General features: G+C 40.5%; 1 protein-coding gene across 1 annotated transcript; it reads left to right on the top strand.

The window, feature by feature from the left end:
• The first annotated feature begins 269 nt into the window (after positions 1–269).
• IMPAD1 (inositol monophosphatase domain containing 1) lies at positions 270–18,077 on the top strand. Its single transcript, XM_030971534.1, has 5 exons — positions 270–941; positions 13,215–13,374; positions 14,334–14,429; positions 16,286–16,447; positions 17,590–18,077. Exons 1-5 carry the CDS (start codon positions 555–557, stop codon positions 17,859–17,861), a joined length of 1,077 nt encoding a protein of 358 aa, XP_030827394.1. The 5' UTR covers positions 270–554; the 3' UTR covers positions 17,862–18,077.
• The last annotated feature ends 3,768 nt before the right edge of the window (positions 18,078–21,845 follow it).

Raw genomic sequence — 21,845 nt, 5'->3', positions numbered from 1 at the left:
AGAATTTCTCAGCAATGATGCTCAGCACCGCTAACAATGCACCTTCAGAAATTTAGCAGCAGTTTATGCCAACAGCAATTTCCATCAGAAAACTCCCTCCCAGCGTTCCGGGCGGGCTTCGGCTCCAGCTCCGGCTCCGGCTCGGGCTCCGGCTCCTGCCCCGCCGGCGGAGCACCTCCCTCGGTCCCACCACTGTGGGCTCCTGGCGCATCTGCTGCCTAGAGGGAGATGAGGGAAAAACTACCCCAAACCACAAAGCTCATGAGAACCAGCGGGCGATGGCCGGCGTGACCTGCCATGGATGAGCTCGGCAGGTAGCGGCGGGACCCGCCGCGCTCCGGCCGGGAAGCGCAGAGCCCGGGGGCAGCGGGACATGCCCAGAGCGCGGGGCGGGCTCCGCCTCCGCCTGACCCGGATACAGACGGCGCTGCTCCCGGCCGCGAGCGTGGAGCCGGCCCGGCGCCGCCGCTGCAGCAGCCGCGGAGCGGAGCGCCCCGGCCGTGCCATGGGATTGTGGTGACTGCCCGGCCCCGCCGCCCGCCCGCCCCGCGGCCATGGCCCCCATGGGCATCCGCCTCTCGCCGCTCGGCATGGCCGTGTTCTGCCTGCTGGGGCTGGGCGTCCTCTACCACCTCTACTCCGGCTTCCTGGCCGGCCGCTTCGCTTTCTTCATGCTGAGCGAGCCGGCGGCCGGCGGGCCCGAGGCGCCCCACGGCTCTGCGCCCGGCGGCGCCGTGGACCTGCGGGAGCTGCTGGCCGTGTCCGTGCTGGCCGCCGTCAGGGGCGGGGAGGAGGTGAAGCGGGTCCGCGAGGGGAACGTCCTCAACGCCAAGGCGAAGGGCAAGACGCGGGAGGGGGCCGAAGAGCAGCTGACCACCGGCGACCTCCTCTCCAACCGCAGAATGTTCTACCTGCTGAAAGGCGCCTTCCCCGCCGTGCAGGTGGGTGCCAGGCGCCCTCCGTGGGGCGGGGGCTGCTGTGGGCCCGCTCTGGAGCCCCGGAGCTGGGAGCCCCCGGCGCTGTGGAGCCCCCGGCGCTGGGTGCCCGCCGTGGAGCCCCGGTGTGGGGCTGCTTCGCACCGGCGGCTCTCCGGTCTGTAACAGCTGGCGGGAAGTGCTGCCCTCGTTTGCGCTTTTCCTTCCCCTCCCGCTGAATTTGTGGCAGTGCCACCTCACGCTCCTCGCCGTGGGTGTTGGGTTGCAGGGGAAAGAGTTGCAGCGTGTTGCAAGCGAAGCCACGCTGGTGAAACAGTATCAAACAGTACGGGCATGGAGGGGTGGGGGGGGCACCGGGTCTCGCTGTTGCGGATCACGAGCTCTGTGGTTAGGGATGCAGGTTATTGTGCAGCGCAAATTCCGCCTACGGTTAAGGTGCAGAGACTAGGAACGCCGTTGTTTTGGTAGTTATCCGTCCTGCCAAGTTGTCCTTCCTGCCGTCAGTTGTGGGGAGAGCCAGGGGCGGGAGCAGCGACTGAGAATTCGAGGCTTAGGAACATAGCGCTGCAATAACCGAGTGTTTAGCGCTCGTGGCTGTGGGACAGCTGATAAGCATAACTGTGTCAATACTGTGGATCACTGCCTACCTCAGCAAAATGAGTTTACTTTGCTTTCTGAGGTGTACACCCCTTCCTGCTCTCCTTCACTCCTGAAGTCTGTGTCTATCTCTTAAGGTCGCACCCTAACCTTTGAACTATATTTTGAGGATTTTTGGAGTTTGTTGGCATTGTTTCTGCTTTCACTTCAATCAATAGGAACTTCTGTCTTTTGGTGTTACTTTTTTTTTTTTCATGGCCATTTGAAATGGATAGAAACCCCTAAATTCGGATCTCAGAAGTGGTGATTGTGTGCTTCTGCTGAAGCGGTTGAGAAAAAAAGTAACTAAGTCCAGTTTTTGGTTATTGAGTTACTATTCAATTTTCAATAGCTGTTTTGAAAGTTCCACGGAAAAATGTGTAGTTTTTTGTTTTTTGGCTTTTTTGGGTTGTTTATTTATTTTTGGTGGGGTTTTAAACTGTTGTAAAGAGCTTATTGAATATGAAATCTAGAGGAAACAATAAATTCTTCAGTTTGAAATAAACTTGAGATGTGAATAATCTTCCTCTGCAGAAAGATTATGCAGGTTCTGTTTTGAAGATTTCCTGGATTGTCTGTTGGTGACAAGGCACCTTCACAGGCCCAGTGTTAAAGGAAGAAAAAGTATTGACCCCTGCTCTCTTGCATTATTCAGTGCGCTTAGAGATCTTGGCTTTACAGCTTAGCTGGCATGAAACCTCTATGCTTTCTCCCCTTTCACAGACCAAGGGACTTCATTAATCTAGATGTAAGAGTTGCCTGTGCTTCTAGAGAAGGCTGTGGGTTCTGTCTGGGCTTGAAGAACACAGTGGACTGTGTTTTGCTTGCTCTGTGGTCACATGTAAACTTGCTCTGGAGCCTGGTATTCCTAGCATGGACAGTCTGACTTGTGTCTTCCTGGCAGAGGGTGTTAACTTTGAACATCTGCTTTTAAAAAACTTTGCTATTCCCTTTTATTTTTCTCACAGGTGATGTGTGCTGCTAGTCTTTAAGAATAGATAGTACTTTTGAAAGTGCAGATGTGTTCTCAAAGGCAGTATAAAACTGAAAATGTGTGCATAGGTCTGTGGAACTGGAAAATACCAGGCATACGTCTTTTCTTTTTCCCAACTCCTCCTTAGATTGACTGAGCTTGAGCACTGAGGTTATCTAGGATGAGTGTACTTGACAAATTTTTCAGGTGATCTGGAGTTATTCAGTCTGACAGATCAGCTGTAGGACATTAAGTATTCTAAGAACATGATGGGGATAATAACAGCTTACCTCATGTGGTGTTTAAAACATACTAAGCTGTATATACACTGATAAGACATTTTGTCTCTTGAAGTCTGTGATGAAAAATGTATTCATAAACATTTGCCCAAACTAAAATAAAAGCTTTATTTTACTACTATGTAGATACTATGTGTGCTTCTCAGGTGTGAAGGCAAGGTATCATCTCAATCTACTAATCCTTCAAGTGTAACTTCAGAGCAACCCATCTAAAACTGCAGCTCTTTCATGGAACAGAGCTGCTGAGTCTTGGTGTGAATATAAGGATTATAGAGGATTTTCTGAGGCAGTATAAATTGCATCATGTAAGAAATATCTTCTTTGTATCTGTAATCTTATCCCCCTTGTACAGAGTGACACTCCAGCATAAAAGATGCTGCTGAAGTCAACTAAACCTCCTCTTCTCTCCTTGCTAGAGAAGATGATGCTAATAAAAGCTGTCAAACAAAAACTGCAATAATTCCAAGAGTAAGCTTATGCAAAATGCTGATTTTCTCACATCCTGAAGTTCTTGAGCTTAACAAGAGAACCTCAATGTTTAAATTGTTGCAAAATGCTGCATCCAGGAAGAAGATGAACAAGCACAAAAACTAGGTCCTGAAGTATGCCTGTAAAGCAAAGAAAATGGAGTTGTTAAGTCTGGACAAGAGAAGGCTCCTGTGAGACGTTACAGAGCCTTTCAGTATCTGAAGGGGGCTGTAGGAGACCTTGTGTTGACAGGACAAGGAAGAATGGTTTTCAGCTGGAAGAGAGTAGGTTTAGATTGGACATTAGGACAAAATTCTTTACTGTGGGAGTGGTGAGGCACTGGACCATGTTGCCCAGAGAAGTTGTGGATGACTGCTCCCTGGAAGTGTTCAAGGTCAGGCAGGATAAAGCCTTGAGCAACCTGGTTTAGTGGAAGGTGTCCCAACCCATGGCAGGGAGGTTGGAGTGAGATCTGGAAGGTACCTTCCAGCCCAAACCATTCTATTACTTTCTATTACTCTGTGATTCTCTAAGAATAATTGTGGCTTTCCAATATTTCAAAATAACCAAGGGGAATAGTCATTCAACTGAAATAAACTTAAGTCAGTGAACAGCGTTTTATTTCTTGTTGTTTTGTGCTGCTGGACATAAAAAGGGAAACATGCAAACAGTTTTTCTGAAGCAGACTTGAATCTCTTAAAATATGGTTATTAAGAGAAGATAGAAGAGTTAGGCTTCTCACATGCAGAAGCTGAAATAAATCTGGAAGCAGCCTTATCATACTAAGAGGTGGGATTTATAAAAAGCTCTTTCAAAATATGAATCCCACAGAAAGCATTTGCCTTTGTTGTCTTGAGTAAAGGTATTGTCTCTACAGAGGAACTCCACTGCTGACATCAACTGTTCTGTTTGATATAAATAGATGCATTTGCATCAATTCAGACTTCTCAAGGCTGTGTTAGGTAAGACCTAGGTAGGAGGGGCTCAATTGTGTTTTAACACTGTGTAGATTTCGTTTAGATTTAATGGTGGTGTTTTTATATCCCTCAGAAATAGACCTGAGAAAGATAAGGAGCAAGTCACTTACTGCTACCTTGGGTATTACCCAGTGTTGTGTGATTGCATTCAACATCCAGCAGTAAATATTTGCATGTGTACTCCATGAAGCATCTTTGTACAGTTGATTTTAAAATATACTTAATGCTAAAACGTATGTATCGCTTTCTCTTGGTGAAGCTCTCAACTGCAGTTACAGGCTTGAGGTGTTACCACTCCTGCATTACCAATATGTTGTCCTCATTCATATGTCATGCCAAGAAAGAGTTAAAGCTGTGATCCAGCTGTAGTCATCCCCTCTGATGCTTTCATTTTTTATTTATTTTGTTTATCTTTTCTGGGTTACTTCTTTCCAGGCTGGTTCTCCATGCAGCCTTTTTTATTCGTGTGCTGGCACAGTGGTGGTGTGAGAAGGACTGGGGTGGGAATTAGGTGAGGAGATTAAGGAGATACTTGACCCAGCCCTGCTCCTGGGGTGGGAGTGGACTGGGGAGGCATTCTTTTCAAATTCAATGTTGGTATGCTCTGCTCGGAAGAGCTTCTGTGAAGAAATGATCTCATGACAGCAGGGTTTCAGCAGCATTACCTGCTAAAAGATCCCTCTCAGTATCATGCCTTAGGGTCTTACTCTTTTAATGTGGCCTGTCCAGAGATCAATGTCAGGATCTTGATAACTGATTGTATCCCAAGTGAAAATTTAAAATAAAAGTTATTTAAAAGAAAGGTTATTTGGGAATACCCTGGTTCACTTCCCACTACAGCCCATCTCCAGCACATCTTCTCTATATGAAGGAGCAGCCCTGCTTGATCACAAAGGGAGGAATGATTGACAGACTGTTCCTTAAACTTGCACTTTGACCAGATTACCTCTTATCCTCTGACTGAAAAAGCCAATTTTAAAGTGACCCACACAATTCTGCTATTTCACTGCTGTGCTATACTAGAGTTATTTTCACAGGATGCAGACTTCAGTCTTACTGGTCAGATTGTATTCTGCCCTACATTTTCATTTTGAGCTGTTTTGGCTTCTTTCTGTTCTGAAGTTGCACCAGCTATATCTCTTGTTTTCTAGTGTAAATACTGAATAGAGTTTCATCTTGTTTGCTCCCTTTTTTTTATATTGTGACTGAGGTGAAAATGAAGTCTTCTTCTGTCCCAGTCTTTTTCTTTGAGCATCTTTTTTTGAGTCTTGTCACTATTCTAAATCCAAATGTTCTTATGTCTCTTTCCCAGTTAAGACTGATGATAAATACCACATTTCAAGCTTATGCATGCTAATGCTGCAATCAGCGCTTGAAATGAAACTTTAAGAACATGTCACTTTTACTTTGATTTTCTTCTAAATTAATCTGACTTTTGAAGATTAATGACTCCAAGCATTCCTTTTTTATCAGGCTATCTGAAGAACTGTCTAGGTTTCAACTCACTGTTTACAGGCTTCTGATCACAGTGCCAACTACCCTAACTAAAAAGCTGGAATTTCATCTGAGATGGCAAGCTCTGTAACTGGTACTGATTCTCTGTGAAAGACAGGTGTATTAAAGAAGTAGGTTTAAAAAAGGAAATACTACTTAAACTTCAGAGGTAGTGAGTAGGTTCAGTAATTTGTCTTTTCATGTTGTGAGAAGAGCCTCCTCAGGTCTTAGGGTTTTTAATAAAGTTCATGTTCTTCTGACCCAGATGATCTTTGCAGAACCCACTGTCAGTGGGTTTCTAAATAAAAAAAAGAAGTGTGAATGTTGATCTGAAATCTCAGTAATAGGTGTTGTCTGGAGATGATGCATCTCCTAACATGGGTTCCAAATGGTGCCAGATGACTTATGCCCACTCTCTCTGCATAAAAATGAAGTTAGACTGTAACTTCATGCTAATTGAGCTCTGTGATTATCTTTTCAGATGCAATTACAAATAGTTTATTTGGCTTGTTTGTACACTGCGGGTGTTTAATCTATCATCTGAGCATCTGGAGAGCTGAATTTCTTAGTGCAGCCACTCACAAACAGTGGACATATTTTGGGTATTATCTATTTTATTGGTAGATTTCTAATCTGTCCTTATTTGGATGTTTTCTTAAAATGAAGTTCTACAACTCAAGCAAGTAATCTCTTTCTCTTTGCTAGACTTGGGTCTGTATAGAACTGTAATGGAGAATTTTGCCATCTACTGAAGCCACTTGTGTGAGCTAATGAGCAAGTGGCTTTATTTTCCTGGTCTAAAATTCCAGATCTTTCTGCCGATTACCGGTGGAAACAGTGAATCCTGTGATCCGTGCTGATTCCCTCAATTCCGCTTTTGTTGTTTTCACCAAACTCTATTCATTGTAAGTCTGTAGAAGCAGAGTTGTCATTGGGTCTGTCTTTATCATTTATTAAATCCTGCTTGCTTCAGTCTGCTTCCTGCTGGCTTAATGGCCAAAGTCGCCTAATGATTTTTGATAAGCACTAATTGAGCTTCTTGACATTTAGACTTGTTCAGATTCTTCTTTGTATATTCTGTCATCTTGTTCCTGCATTAAGTAACTTCTTGTTGCTAAAATAAACAAATTTGTAGTTGATGATAGAGGAAAACCTCTGTCTGCTTTGACTTAGGTGCCTTGAAAAAAGCATGTGTCCATTTTCAGTATTGTGGTATAATTACAGAAATACTTGTTGTTTTCTGATCCAATCAATGGCAACATGAGACCAGTGGGTTTTATGCCTCTGATTATTTTACACATTTGTATGATTTTATACCTTACACATTTATATACAAATATGCTTAGTTTTAAACTTAATTTAAAGTTAGGACTTTAAACTTATAGTTTCTAAATTTAATTACTTTTTAATAAGTTGGAGGGTTTTTTGGTTTTTTTTAGAAAACCATATGATTCTACAAGGCCTTCTTTCCATTCATAACAAAATCTGCCTTGCTAAAACTATGTGAATTGAACCTTGTCAAGAGGAATATTTTTGAGAGGCATGAAGATCACCTGTAAAAGCTTATTTTTCATTTCTAATATGTTGTGATAATCTAAGGAGGAAAAGAACCTTTTCAAAAGCAAGCACCTGGGTTTAAAAATGTCAGTGCATTGAATAAAATCAGGGTTGGCTTTTTTTTTTTACTACACTGGTAAGGCTACTATTCAAAGTTTTTAAAGCTTAAAGGCATTTTAAATTTACAAAAAGAAGTGGTACTTTGATTTCCCAGTTTGCATTCTTTTCAGAGTTAATTAACCCAAGCTTTCAAGAAGCAGTTTTCATTCACCACCCCCAAATTTGAAAGTTGGACTGAAGGGATCATGAATGGTCCTGGATGCAGGTGAGCTAATTCTTGGTGTGATCTTGGTGTGAAAGCACACTCCTCTCTCTGTAACAGATTCTGGAGCCTTGTTTTGTAACCAGGGTAGGTTAGATATTTTCCTCAGATACTGGAAATAATGGTGCTTTGAGTGCTTTTTGCTCTCCTGGAGAGTGCTCTCCTGTTGAGCATATTGTCCTGACTTGTCTAGTGGGTGTTTACATTCAGAGGTTTTGGCATCTGATTCCTTCACAGCATTTGTGTATGTACAAATGCTGTGAGAAGCTGAGACAGCTTTCACCTCTGATACATTTGAGGAGAAAAACAGAGAAGCAGAGCCAATGGAGGCAGAACAGTCAGTCAGTGTAGTGCTGTGAGTATAGGGTTGCACTTTGGTGCAGTGCAACAGCAGTGGTTGAAGGGGTCTCTAAATAGGGGAAATCCCAAAGGCTGCAGGTTGAACCCCTCTCCTTGGAGTTGGGACATCTCTGAAGCACAGTCACATAAGAGCAAATCAATTACAGTCCCATGCAGCTACCTGGTAGATCAGTATAACTTCCAAGATGTGTAGTTGTGGGTACTGTGGAGTCATAAAACAATTTGTGTCGGAAGGACCTTAGAGATCACCTTGTTCCAACTACCCTGTTGTAGGCAGGAATGCCTTCCACTAGACCAAAGCTGCTCAAAGCCTCATCCAGTCTGGTCTTGTACACTTTGAGGGATGAGGCATCCACAACTTCTCTAGGCAATATGCTCCAGTGGCTCACCACCCTTACAATAAAGAATTTCTTCCTAAAATCTAAGTCAAATCTCTCCTCTTTTAGTTTGAAACTATTTCCCCTTGTCCTATCCCTGTCTGCCCATGTAAAGAGTTATTCTCCCTCTTTTTTTATGAGCACCGTTTAAGCACTGGAAGGCTGCTCTAAGGTCTCCCAGGAGCCTTTTCTCCCTTCCAGGCTGAATAAACCCAGCTCTCAGCATGTCTTCATAGGAGAGATGTTCATCCCTCTAATCATCTTTGTGCCCCTTCTCTGGACCCACTCTAACAGGTCCCCATCATTGTGCTGAGGACTCCATACCTGGTTGCAGCAGACCAGGTGGGGTCTCACCAGGGCAGAGGAGAGGGGGAGAACCACTTCCCTCCATCTGCTGACCATGCTGCGTTTTTGATGCATCCCAGAAGGTGTCCCAGGAGGCTGTCTGGCTTAAAATATATGCTACTGCAGTCTGGGCTGTGAGCACACATCCAGGATAAACCACAAGTGCGTCTCTTGTTATGCTGCTCTCAGTGAGTTCCCCCAGTCTGTACTCATGCCTGGGATTACCCCAAACCAGGTGCAGCATCTTGCACTTGGACTTGTTGAACTTCATGAGGTTCTCATGAGCCAACTTCTCATGTTTGTCCAGTCACTCAGGATGGTATCCCTTCCTTCTGCTGGGTCAAGCGCACTGCTTGGCTTTATGTCATCTGCAAACTTGCTGAGGGTCCATTTGATCTTACTGTTGTCATTGATGAAGATATAAAAGAGCACCAGTCCCAAAACAGAGCCTTGAGGGAGACCATCACTGACCTCCATGTGGACTTGCAAGTTGTTGACCCAGACTTCCTGGCTGTGTCCATCTATCCAGTTCTTTATCCACTGAATAATCTTTAAATCCATGTCTCTCCAGTTTGGAGATGATGTCATGTGGGACCCTGTCAAAGGCCTTACACTACTTACAGTAGTCTAGGTAGGTGACACCAGCTGGTTTTGGCACCCTTGTCAACTGTTGCAGTCACTCTGTCTAGAAGGCCACCAGGTTGGACAGACATGAACATGAACTCTTAGTGGTTGCTCTAGACATTAGTACAAAAGGTATATGTAATTATAAAGTATCTTCCACCATCCACAGAGGACGTCTCTCAGAAAGATGGTGTTGAAATCACTGTCGGTTTATTGTTTGCAGATGTTTGCATTTACTTTTGTCTCTCTCTTCTTTCCTCCATCTCATGTCGGGTGGATACAGGTGCCAAAGTTGAGTCTTGGGCATGCATGATCATGATCTTGGGCACGATAATCACTGGTGAAGCGGCTGTGTAGCTCGTGCAGCAACAAATTGGTCATGTACCAACAAAACAAAAACAACCACCTATTAATGTTTTACTAATGTTCCCCTGTGCACACTCCAGGCTTGCAGGCCTCCAGGCTTTTAATTTCCTTAGTCCTATTCAAATCAATAGACTTATCTATTGAGTCATAGAATCAGAGTAATGTGGGTTGGAAGAGACCTTAAAGGCCATCTAACCCAAACTCCTTGCAATGAGCTGAGACATCTTCAACTCAGTCAGATTGCTCAGAGCCCCATCCACCCTGACCTGGAACACTTAGGGATAGGGCATCTACTACCTCTCTGGGAAAACTGTTCCAGTCTCTGTTTTTGAAAGGTAATACCTGGAATACTCCTATGTTCATATTCTGACTGGTAAATGTTAACTTTTTCTTGTTACCTGAACTCTGTGTGGGGATGTTGTTTTGGGTTTTTTTTGTTTTGTTTGAGTTTTTTTTTCAGCTTGAGCAGCTTAATTGGTATTTCTATAATACAGGTGTGATAATATTTGTATTGTGCTTGTTTGATTTTCTAATGAAACAGCACTAAGATTTGGATTTCAGAGGACATCTGTTTGCATATATTTTTTCGCTTTAACTTACCTTTGATGAGTGAATTCAAAGGCAAAGTAACAGTTCCACTCTTTCAGACCAGGAAAAAGCCTGAAGTTGTGCACCATGCCAGGGACAGCTAGCTAGTATTCAAGCAAGCTTTTTGGGTGATAAGCTGCCACAAAGACAGCATGAAGTGCTTTTAGAGACTGAACCAGCACAGGACAGGGAGCCACCGTGAGGTTGCCTGAAGTCTTTGGGTGGTCAGGACTGTTGGGTGTTTAGAGCACTGCGTTTATCCAGACAAGTTTGTGGCACACTGGAGTTCCTTCCTGTGCTCCTGAGCAGATCTGTGTTCCAATCACCAGTGTGCTGGACAGGAGTGTTCACTGTGCAGAGGTTTCTGAAGGCTGGAAACACCTGGCTGTTTTGGAAGGCACACTGTGGACTGATCCTGGTATTGGTGTTGGACCTCTGCTGCTGGCTCCCATGAACAGCATCCCTCATTTGTTGTGGAATTCCTGCACCTTACAAACTGGTTTTGGGGAAGCTCTGTACTGGTGAGATGCAGCCAGACTGCCTTGTTTAGGAAATAATGGGTGGGTTTTTTGTTGTGGGCTTTTTTTTTCCTTTTTGACTTTTCAGCAGTATTCCATGCACTGATTTACATATATTTTATTAAACCTTTGTGTTTAATGCAGTTCTTTGTGAGGAGGGCTTTTGCTTCAAGCATAAGTGGGGAAGATTTCCAAAATGTAGTTAACCTTCATGTCAGTGCTCAGCTTCCAGAACTTCCCCAGATGGGCTTTTACACCTTACAGCTGTTAGGCAATTAACCCCAGAGTGTCTTGCTTAAATAAGGTCTAGTGCCTGAAATATCTGGCCTTGTGATTGTCTTTCTACCATAGCTACTCCTAATTTCTGTGTGAGGATTTGGGATCGCAGTGGACTATATATCCATATTGCTTGAGAAAAGTTTAAAGTGTAAGGTCATGGCTTCTGAAGGCTGCCAGCAAATAAGAATGACAAATTGGAACATGGAGTTAACTCAGAGGAATGTTTTCCAGGTATATTCTCCTTCATTAACAACAACAACAAAAAAAAGGAAGCAGTAAAAATAAAAGAACTTTTAAGGGTTGGTGAGCCCCTCTTAGGCAAGTATTCAGGCAAAGCTACGAGTCAATGGTCATGTGAATAGAAGAATGAGTGAACCACTTTGGGGTTTTGTTTTTGTGGGTTTTTTTAATTTCTCCAGATGTCTTTGCAACCTTATCACTCTTTCCCCATTTTTTTCCTAGTGAAATAATCATGTCTGTTGAGAGAGACTCCTCACAAACTTTATAAATGCTGCAGTGTCACAGCTACTGCTACAAAATCAGAGCTAGTAGGCAGTGTTTCCCTGAAAACAGTACCTTTCAGATAGTTTCAGACTTTACATTCTAGTGTACTGTAACAACAGGTTTAACAAGATATTCTTCCTTTTGAGCACTGGTTCCAACCCCTTAACTTTGTGGAGGCCCCTTTCTTCTGTTGAGGAAATGTTTTTTTTATGATGGTATGTCATGTGCTGTAGTGGAACTTAGACTGCCTAGGGGCTATGTTGAGACTGCCAAGTCTGTGGAATTACTCATCTTGACTTAGCAGGACTGTTTTCCCCAGGGGGAAATGCAATCATCAGGTTTATTGTATAGTGATAGATGTTTAATTTGTAAATGTCACGGCAACTTCAAGAGCTCCGTGTTTGGCATATAATGCTTCAAATACTGGTTTTACGTGAGAAGACAGCTATGATGTATGGCTGGAGTTGCTGCAGTTCTGCTTCCTTGTTCTGCTTCCTTGTTTGGGGTTCTCTTGGAGAAAATGGCCCTTGACCCTTGGCTAATACCCTGTTACAGTTGAGGTGTGTGTGATGCCTTTTCTTGTCATGATGTGAGTTATGTAAAAATCCTGCTCATATAAGGTCTGTCACAGTCAAATGTACTCTGATAAGTCCTTCATTTTCATTGTCTTTCCATGTCACTTGGCTACAACTTTCAGGACAATTGTGTCTCTGGTCATCCAAAAATATGCTACTACAGTCACAAGGACGTTGTGTTGGGTTTTGCAGTTTTGGAGTTTTACTCCATTCAACAGATTGGTGCTGTGTGCTCCACTACCTGGCCAAACTCTGCTTGATGTATTGAAATGCTCTCTGATGTGGAATAAAGTTCATTAAGCTGGGTAGCAGGTGACAATAGGCTTAAATGTGACTTTTTACTGCAGTTAATAAATGTTCTTCATGGGCCATCTTAGGCCCTTATCCCAACCTACCTTAAAAATGGGTATGGGATGTTACTTGTTTGTGAAATAAATTTGTCTAACAGTTGTGTAGTGGTTAAATTCAACTGAGCTGCTTAAACTTCTACTTGTAACTCAGTGCTTGCAGCAGGAATATATATATCTTGTCCAAGTCATTCAGAGTCTGCACAAATCTGGTGATACTATGTCTCTGTATTTCCATGTGCTTCTACTGGTCTGTATAAATTGAATTTTAAACCCCCTACTGCCTGTGTACTGTATGATTCTCCAGAGTCAAATGTTCTGCCTGTAGTACTTGAAGCAACTGCATTTAAATATTGATTAAAAAAATGTGATTCATACTGTGGGAATGTTCAGCAGGGAGACCTGCAGCCAAAGCAACAGTGTCCAGCTGTGGTGTGGTTCACAGTAAAATTCTGCATTGTGATTTTGCATTGCTTGTCACATGACTGTAATAAAGAAAAAATGAAAAACATTCCTGTAATTGAGGTGAAGGAAGAAAAAAGAAAATGTCAGCAAACCTTTAATTTTCACAAGTGCCACAGTTACTGTATCTTCAGTTAATGCAACTACTTCTGTAGTTGCAACATATTGTATCTATGTTAATGCAACTACTTTTGTTGTTTTACCACAGATAAATTCTGAGGAGCGTGTTGATACAGCTGATCAGGAGACAGTCTCCTGGGATCGCAGTATTCCTGAAGACATAAAGCAAAAAATACAGCCTAAAGAGGTGCCAGCAGAAAGTGTCACTGTCTGGATTGATCCATTAGATGCTACACAAGAATACACAGGTACCTGTTTCTTGTTGACAAATCATGTGTGTAATTCTGATGTTTGCCTTCTACACTGGAGACAAGATAGTAAGTATTTAAAAGGACATCTCTTGTTAAAGTGTTTTACGTCAAAGTTAGCATGATTTAATTGAACAGATTGCATCATGAAATATCTGTAGTTCTCAACTTACAACATTTGCTTTTATGTATTCCAACTCTGAAATTACTTTGGTATCCTTACAACTAACTAGTTGCTATAAGAAATGGTAACTGTCAATTATGGATTGTACTGGAATTACACATTTCTTTATTTTAGTCATTACTGTGGCAACTCTTAAGTATCTCAGATTTTTGGTTTTGTTTATTTAAAGGGAATGCTAAGTAAGTATCATATCATATATCATTTAACATGATATATGAATTTTTTTGTTGTCATTTTTCAAAAAAGCATGCATAATTCAGTCTTCCCCTTTTCAAATGTTTTAGGATGTCACATAAGCAGTTCAAGGCAATCCAACTAAAATTCTTGCTGAAAAGTACTAAGGAACAGCTGGAAAAGTGGGATTTTTTTTGTGACTATGTAATTGATACAATTATCCTTTCAAGTGGATGTTCTTTGGTTTTTGAATTACCATTTTTGAGCCAATGGAGGATAGGAGGTGAGGCAGAGAAGGGAGAATGGAGGGGCACAGATTGCCATGAAAATACATGTTGCATAAGACACAGCTGTTAGCATTAGATCTGGTAGGAGTATAGGTTACATCTACTGAACAAGAAAAATTGCTGGAAACCTGAAAAGTCTTCAAAGTCTTTTGAAAACTGAAAGGTTATTTGAAGATACATCAAAGTTATGTAACTGCAAGAGGTAGAATATAAACTAGTCTTCAGAGAATAATCTGAATAATCTCCTGTCTATTTTCCTTTTGTGTTCTTCGCATCTGATTGTAAACTTGCTCACTTTCTTGTTTTGCCCACAGAGGATCTTCGACAGTATGTCACGACCATGGTTTGTGTGGCTGTAAATGGTAAACCAGTAATAGGTGTGATACACAAGCCCTTCTCATCATACACAGGTATCTTCATGCCTTCACATATTTCCATGATAGTCAGTCATAGGATTAATTGAAATTTGATGTTTGAGAGAGCATCTCTAGGTATAAATGAGAAAATAGTACCAGCAGCAAAAGGGCACTGCAGCAGACCACACAATTAGAGCTGTAGGTGTGTTCTGTGCTATAAAAGCACAAAGGAAAATGCTGCCCTCGTTTAAAATAAAAATGATACATTTAGAACAAACAAACTGAAAATATTTTAAAGAGCTAAGATCCCTTCAATTATAGTGCTCATTGCAAACAAAAAAAAGTTAAACTTACAAATACTGACCAGTTTGATGTGTGCTTTTAGTTTTTAGCAAAAAGAGTGCTTTGCTCATTTAGCACAATAGCTTGAATCTGTGATAATATACCCAAGAGCTGCTGTGTATTCGGTGTGAATAAAAAAAAGATTGAGCAAAGATCTTAATGGCAACTATGTGTAACAGGCAAGACTGTCTATCATAGTCCTATTGATTATCTGACATGTTTTTAATGCCACAGCTGTGAAGTAATTAATTCTTCAGTAATTAATTCTTCTTCTTAATGATGTATTAGCAAGCATTGCTGCAAGTTTGGCAATTTGCATGCACTTCTGAAAGCTTCAAAGTAGTTTAAGTATTCATGTCTTATTGTGTATTTAAAACAGGAATTGCTGTTTACATTTTCCCTTAGGCGATACTGACCTCTAGAGTTCTGAAGTTTTGCAGTAGCTCTGGAACAAAAACTAAGTCTGAATAAATGTATTTTGTATTTGTTGTCCTTTTTTGGCCCTAAAACACTAAACACTCAACATTTTGTGCTAAATATTTTGCTGTCTATAAATATTAATTTAATTACCAGTCACTTAAGCATGTACTATATTCCAATATGCTTCAAGAATCTTGGAGATTTTGGAACATATGTTTTTAGGTATCAATACCTATCTGAAGAAATGGGTTTTTAGCATTGTAATGTTGAGAATTTATCTCCTTTGATAAAAGTGAAGTGTGCAATGTTCAGACAGAGGAATCAGAGGAGATGCAATGAATTCTGTCATTCTGTGTGACAAGTATTCATTTTCCAAGCTGGAAATACCGATATGTTTTGAGTCAGATTGTTCCTAATACTACCACACAAATACAAAGCAATAAAGGGCAGTCAGCATTGTTATTTCACAGAGCTCAGTCTGTTGCCAAACAATCTGGTTCTCTGCTGAGATGAAATTGCTGGGTAGTTTACTAAGTAAATGTGAGATTAATGGTTAGGGGATACCACCTACCAAGCTTGGCTTTGAACTTCATGATGAAATAAGTGGGAAGTTGTGGATTCTAAATTCTATTCTCTGAAACACAACATCAAATATTTTTCTTTGTAGCACTATCCTCCTGAGCTATTTCCTTCTTTAGCATTACTATCCTTCTGAACTAAATGACTTCACAGAATTTTTAGTATCTGCTTTAAAGGGTAGTGGGGCTTTTTGTTCTTACATAAAAACATTGTCTGAGGAAGTACTGGATGTATTTCTGACTAGGAGCCATCCTTTTAACTTTGGTGGCTTTCCAATTGCAAATTCTGAATATTAACTACTTGGAATTTTTCCTTCTTATTCTGTTTTTTGGAATTATTACAAAAGAACAGTCAGGTCTGGGATAATGCCATATGCACCAATGTGTGTGTGGCCTCTCTCGCTTCCCTTGTATACACCCCATCCTCTGTCAGCCCTAACTTTCTCTTTTACAGTAGTGAGAGATATTCAGTCAGAGGTATCAATTACATATTGTTATATAAGTACCCGTTTATCCTCACACTTAGATTGTCTTTTGTAAATCTTAGTAGAATTTTTGTTTCTCTTGTAGCTTGGGCAATGGTGGATGGTGGGTCAAATGTAAAAGCTCGTTCCTCCTACAACGAGAAGACTCCGAGGATTATTGTGTCCCGCTCCCATGCAGGAAAAGTTGAGCAGGTTGCACGGCAGACATTTGGAAATAAAACCGTGATAATCCCCGCTGGTGGAGCAGGTTTGGTTCTTTAAGCATCCTATCCATTTTATTGTTTCTGAATATTTTAATGATATAGCTGTTACTAGACAAAAGGGTGTACTGTAGTATCTTCTCTTTTTCCTTTTGTCTTTTGATGTCCACATCACTGAAAGCAAACACTTGACAATAGGGACAAAGTTTTTTCTGTATTTAGGAGCCTACATGCAAACTTGATTCAGACTTCAGGCTGTTCACAAGTCAGTGTGTTACTGAGTCTAAGCCTAGGCCAGCAGTGCTGTTGTGGTCCTTTCATTGAAACACATTGATGTGTGTTCATGGAAGGCACTGATGCCTCAGTGGGAGAAAAAGTGTTGTGTGACCATAGGCACAATCATGGAAGAGAATCTGTTGGTTGTTAGTTAGCTGTTAGTATGGTTGACTTTAAAAAAATAAGAAAAGGGACATTAAATTTTGGTATTGTTTATTGCATTTATGTCAAAAGAGGAAAATTAGTATCACTAAAGTCCATTTTTATCTGCCTAATACTCAATTTAAAGGAATTTTAAAATACTTTTTACTTATACAATGTCCTTGTGCGTGTTATTGACAGAACATAAATGGGAGGCACTAGGCTTTTTTTCCTTATTTTTGCAGAAATGTATCTTTCTATGCCTTTAATGTGAAAAGCCAGAGTTCTCTTACAGATTGTTTAGTCAAGAAGGTCTTGTATTGCTTCTTGATAATGGTTCTAAATGACAAAGAAGGTGAAAGTGTAACTGATTATAGCAGGTCTTGTCCAGGGCTTGACTCTGTTTAAGAAGATGAAGAAATTAACAGATCAGTGAATCAAGAATATTGGTCAAAGAGTTGAAAACTTGAAAAAAATCCATAAAAGAATGGATACTGTTTTGAGCAATTACTTTGTTGTGCATAATGAATAATAAAGGGGAATGCCCTGGGCTGATTTACTTTATTGAAGAGTGGTGTATACATCTTCCTTCTATTGTAGTCAAAAGCCAGGGTGAAAAAGATAGACTTGAGCATGATATAGAGATTGAGAAATGAATGAGTAAACATAAAAGCAGAACTATATTTGAATGTCTGGTCTTCTTCTTTTAATGTGTTCTGACAGGAAAGCTTGGTTTAATTTTTTTTTTTTTACCTCTGCCCATTTCTTCTAGGTTATAAAGTGTTGGCCCTCCTTGACGTGCCTGAAAAGAATCAAGAAGAAGCTGACGTGTATATCCATGTTACCTACATTAAGAAGTGGGACATATGTGCTGGAAATGCAGTGTTGAGAGCTTTGGGTGGCCATATGACTACCCTGACTGGTGAAGAAATTAGTTACACTGGCTCAGATGGCAATGAAGGAGGACTTATAGCCAGTATCAACATGAACCATAAAGCACTAATTGAAAAACTTCCAGATCTGGAAAAAACGTCACACAAATAAGCATGACTGGTGGAGAAGTACAAGTTGTGCTTTTGTAGCCTCCAGATGCTCTGTCTGAAGAAGCAGATGTGAAAACCTGCTGGAAAAGATGCACAGCAAAGCAGTTTGGTGTGGGTTTGGGGACTATATCTTGCATTGGGTTTTGTCAGTGGTGGTATTTAAAAAGAATAAAATAATAATGATAATTGGAAGTAGGAAGAGGACGATGGTCTCACACATCAGTTTCCACGTTTTATTTTTTTCAGACTGTTTTCGTGCAGTTCTTATACTCAAGGTGCATTTACCATATATATTGGTGAACATAGGTGAACTAAAGAAAAATCCAATTTTTTTGGTAAAATAACCTAAGTATTTCTCACAGGAATTTCTTGAAACCTTTTACATCTTATTGTAGTTTTAGTGATTTCATAATAAATTAGGTAGGAAAAAATGCTTGATTTTTATAGGCATCTGATAACTGTAAACAGTTTATCAGGAATCATGACCTCATATTTTGTATCCCCTGAATGGAAAGCACAAGAAGGTTAATTCAAATCTATATGCAGCAACAGTTTATCTTTGACAGTGTGGCACTCTCTGCTTTTTAAGAGAAAAAAAGGAAATGTTTTTTGACTTCTTTCCTGAAGATGTAAACCAGTTTTAGTTCAGGTGGGTTGTGAATATCGGTGTTTTATTAATCAGTGTAATTATTTCCTTATACCTTTTTAAAAGAAGGCAGCATTTCCTTGTATAGTTTTTAGCAGTTACTTCTTGTCCTTGATTTCTGCAAGCAGTGTTGAAGATGCATGCTAGATTTTTCTCTAATGTAGGGCTTGTACATCATGTGATGTTTGTGCCTATAGAAGCAGCCTCTTCCTTCAGTACTTGTTATTTTGTTTGTTTGGGTTTTCTTTCCGCTGGGCAGAGTCATAGGGAATGAGTTTTACAGAAATAGTAGGCTGACTGGTTAGTTTCATTTCCAGCACAAGATATAAACCAGCACTTTTTCTACAACTCCAGGAACAGCTTTGTCTTTTTAGCTTGCAGCACACTCTCTCCTGCAGAAAGCTCTTCAGCCATTCCAAATGGCTTGTGCTTATTTGGTTTATGGTAATTTACAGAGAGAGGAGAGACCGTTTGAAACTTAGGCAAGTTTGAAGAACATGTGGCACGTGAAGTACATCATCAGGGTCTGCAAAACTTCACTGAAAAGTGTTCTTTGCAATCCAGTACATACAGAACAGAATGTGGGTCCTCTATCAAATGACAGTTTGATGTACCTCTAAAAGTTGTGGACTTCTATCTCCAAACATGTAACCATCTGCATTGTTGTTCTCTGCATCCCCCTGAAAGGTTTCAAAAGGTTAAAATATATGTGTTATTTGAATTATCAGAAAATAAGCCACCCATCTCTCCTCAAGAATGCTAAAATTCTAAGTTAATATAGATGGTTTCTGTTCAAAGTTTGTTCAGGAAAGGCTTAGGCTGCTTGATCCAAACCCTTAATTCTTTAATTTTGAGTTCTTTCATATTGTTAATGAGAACTGCTGTTCTGATTAAAAAGAGGTTTTTCTCCTTAGGTCAGTAGTGGAGAATGTTTAGATACTGCTTTCAACTTCTAGCTGAAGTTCACGTTTCCAAAAGACTTCCCAGATGTTGCTACAGATACAGACTTCTATTTCTTAAACTAACTGGCAAAGAAGACTAAACGAGCCTTTTGGTACAGGTAGTTTTTGGAGAACTTCTTTTCCAACACAGACATTATTGCTGCTCTTTGAAAATAACTTTTACACATGTAGATAAATGCACAAAGCAATTTTATTTTCAGTTCTTAAATTTAAGAAACTTCTATATGCTATGACAAATAAGTGATCATGCTCTTTTTAAAAAGGATTTGATCTATTTCAAAAAGTTGTTCAGCTTCCAAACTTCAGTGAAGGCTAAAAGAAACATATTTATCAAGATTTTAAGATTTTACAAGAAGATCGCAGCTTTTTAAGGCTGATTTAAAGGTCTTAAAGCCTAATTTAATAAAAACAGCTGTTTGTATGTTTATTTGTTAAAGAACATGGATTAAAATTTAAATATGAGAAATAGCCATAATTAGCCTAGTATAAAAACCTGATTGTGTCACAGAGAAGGAATGCACAATATTTAAGTAGGCAATTAAGATAAAATCTGTGGCAAGTTGGAGTTTTAGAATCAGCTTGAAATCCTGTAAACATACTTCCTAAAAATGGGACTGCTTTTATTCTGGAGAATGCTTCTATCACATCCTTGCATAAGCTGTGATCAGACTTCCTGTATGGGAAATGAAAAATGTTATGTAATGTACAGGGGCTTACTTGTGTTAGTTGAAGGCATAGACCAGTGAACAAAAGTATTTGCCTACATTATTTTTCCTTAGGAAAACAAAGTACCTTAGGAGAGGCCCTCCTTTCCTTCCTCCCACATGCTGGCTAAAATGCCTAGCCTTCCATTAGGAAGACTTGTGCTTGTTTAGACACATTAATGTCCTAAATTGCTTTGTTGCAATGGATCACAGTGTTCAGTACCTTTCACAGGGAACCATTATTGGCCTAATCTCACTTCTGGTGAAATTGAGGAAGAGGTGGGAGTGTGGTGCCCAGTTAATTACTTGTAGGAGAGCCTGAGCTCATTTCCCACAGTTGAGGGCTAAGGTAGTGCTTGTGGTCTCCCAGTGTAATTTAAAGAGCTCTGGTGTGAGAATAGGTGAGCAGCTGGTAAATATCAGTTTCAGATGTCATTTTGCAATAAATGTAACTCTTATGCAGACCAGCAAGTATTCACAAGTGCTTGCTTAGTGCACATATCCCAGTGCACTTTGTTTGTATGGCGTTAACACTCAGCGTGTTGTTTCTTTGACTGTTTACACTCCGTTCTGAAACATTCTGCTTAAATTCTGGCTTGAATATTTGTTTGCTCTCATCAGTGTGGATGTGACTTAACCTTATGCCCAGAGGGTAGGAAATCATCCATACCCAAATCTCACTGCTGGGCTGCAACAGTGTTCTTTACATCTTAGCCTTTTCCACATGAAGCTGTCGCACACCATTTTTAGGGATGCTACTTAAAACAATTGCATGTTGTAGGTAGGTCCTACAAAAGTATATATTTTAAAAAATCTTAATTAAAAAAAATCATAGTAGCATTCTAGTTCCAAATAAGGGAAGTAAGAGAATGTATTATTTTAGTATTGGTTTTCCAATGGTGGATATTTTGAGTGGCTATTATGATTAAGGTGGTTGCAAGTGAAATTATTCTAAAGCTGTATGTATTTTCTCTTTTTCATTCTTCTAAAAAGAGTGTATGATAGCATAGATAATACCTGGTATTGTACCAAGAGTCCTAGCTTTCATTCCTTGAATGAATATTTTCTAAATAAATGGAGACAGAAATAAATGGGTTGAATATTGTATTTAACTGGTTTTGAAATTAACCTGTTTGTCAGACTTTTACAGATGGATTAAAGAGCTGTTTGTTCTGATCTACAGAGCATATAATGATAATGAAAATATTTAGCAGATATGGCATACTTGGAGAGTGACTTAACCATACAGGTGAAGCTGCAAAGTCATCTAGTGATATTGTTCCATATATTTACTTCATGGTTGTTACAAGGGACAGATTTTCTAATTGGCTTCAGATGTGAGAAAAGTTTTGATTTTTTTTTTTTTTTTAATGGCCAATGGCTGGAGACCAGAGGTCGGAGAGGAGTCAGTGTGGGATTCATCTCTGCTTTTTTGTTTATAAATAAGTGTATTCCAATGTCTTTGTAGCATCCTGTCACCTATTTGGCTTGTACAACAGTAGTGCAGTATTTTATACTGCTGATTTAATGTCTAAAACAAGGAGTCCACATCTCCCAAGAATTGTGCAGTGAGAAGTGACCAAGTCTTGTTCTGGGCTTCTGCTGTGTTATGCCAGCAGAGAATGACTGCTTTGTGGTCCCCTGGATGTCATTCCAATAGCAGTTTCTCTCAC

The sequence above is a fragment of the Camarhynchus parvulus genome, chromosome 2, assembly GCF_901933205.1.
Source record: "Camarhynchus parvulus chromosome 2, STF_HiC, whole genome shotgun sequence".
Lineage (NCBI taxonomy): Eukaryota > Metazoa > Chordata > Aves > Passeriformes > Thraupidae > Camarhynchus > Camarhynchus parvulus.
This window is presented reverse-complemented; position numbering and strand designations above follow the sequence as displayed.

What these genes read in the sequence shown, in the direction of transcription:
- IMPAD1 (XM_030971534.1), top strand. Translation starts at nt 555, where the DNA reads ATGGCCCCCATGGGCATCCGCCTCTCGCCGCTCGGCATGGCCGTGTTC. An exon ending in GCGCCTTCCCCGCCGTGCAG is followed by an intron (nt 942 to 13,214) that starts GTGGGTGCCAGG and finishes GTTTTACCACAG; the next exon opens with ATAAATTCTGAGGAGCGTGT. An exon ending in GCCCTTCTCATCATACACAG is followed by an intron (nt 14,430 to 16,285) that starts GTATCTTCATGC and finishes TTTCTCTTGTAG; the next exon opens with CTTGGGCAATGGTGGATGGT.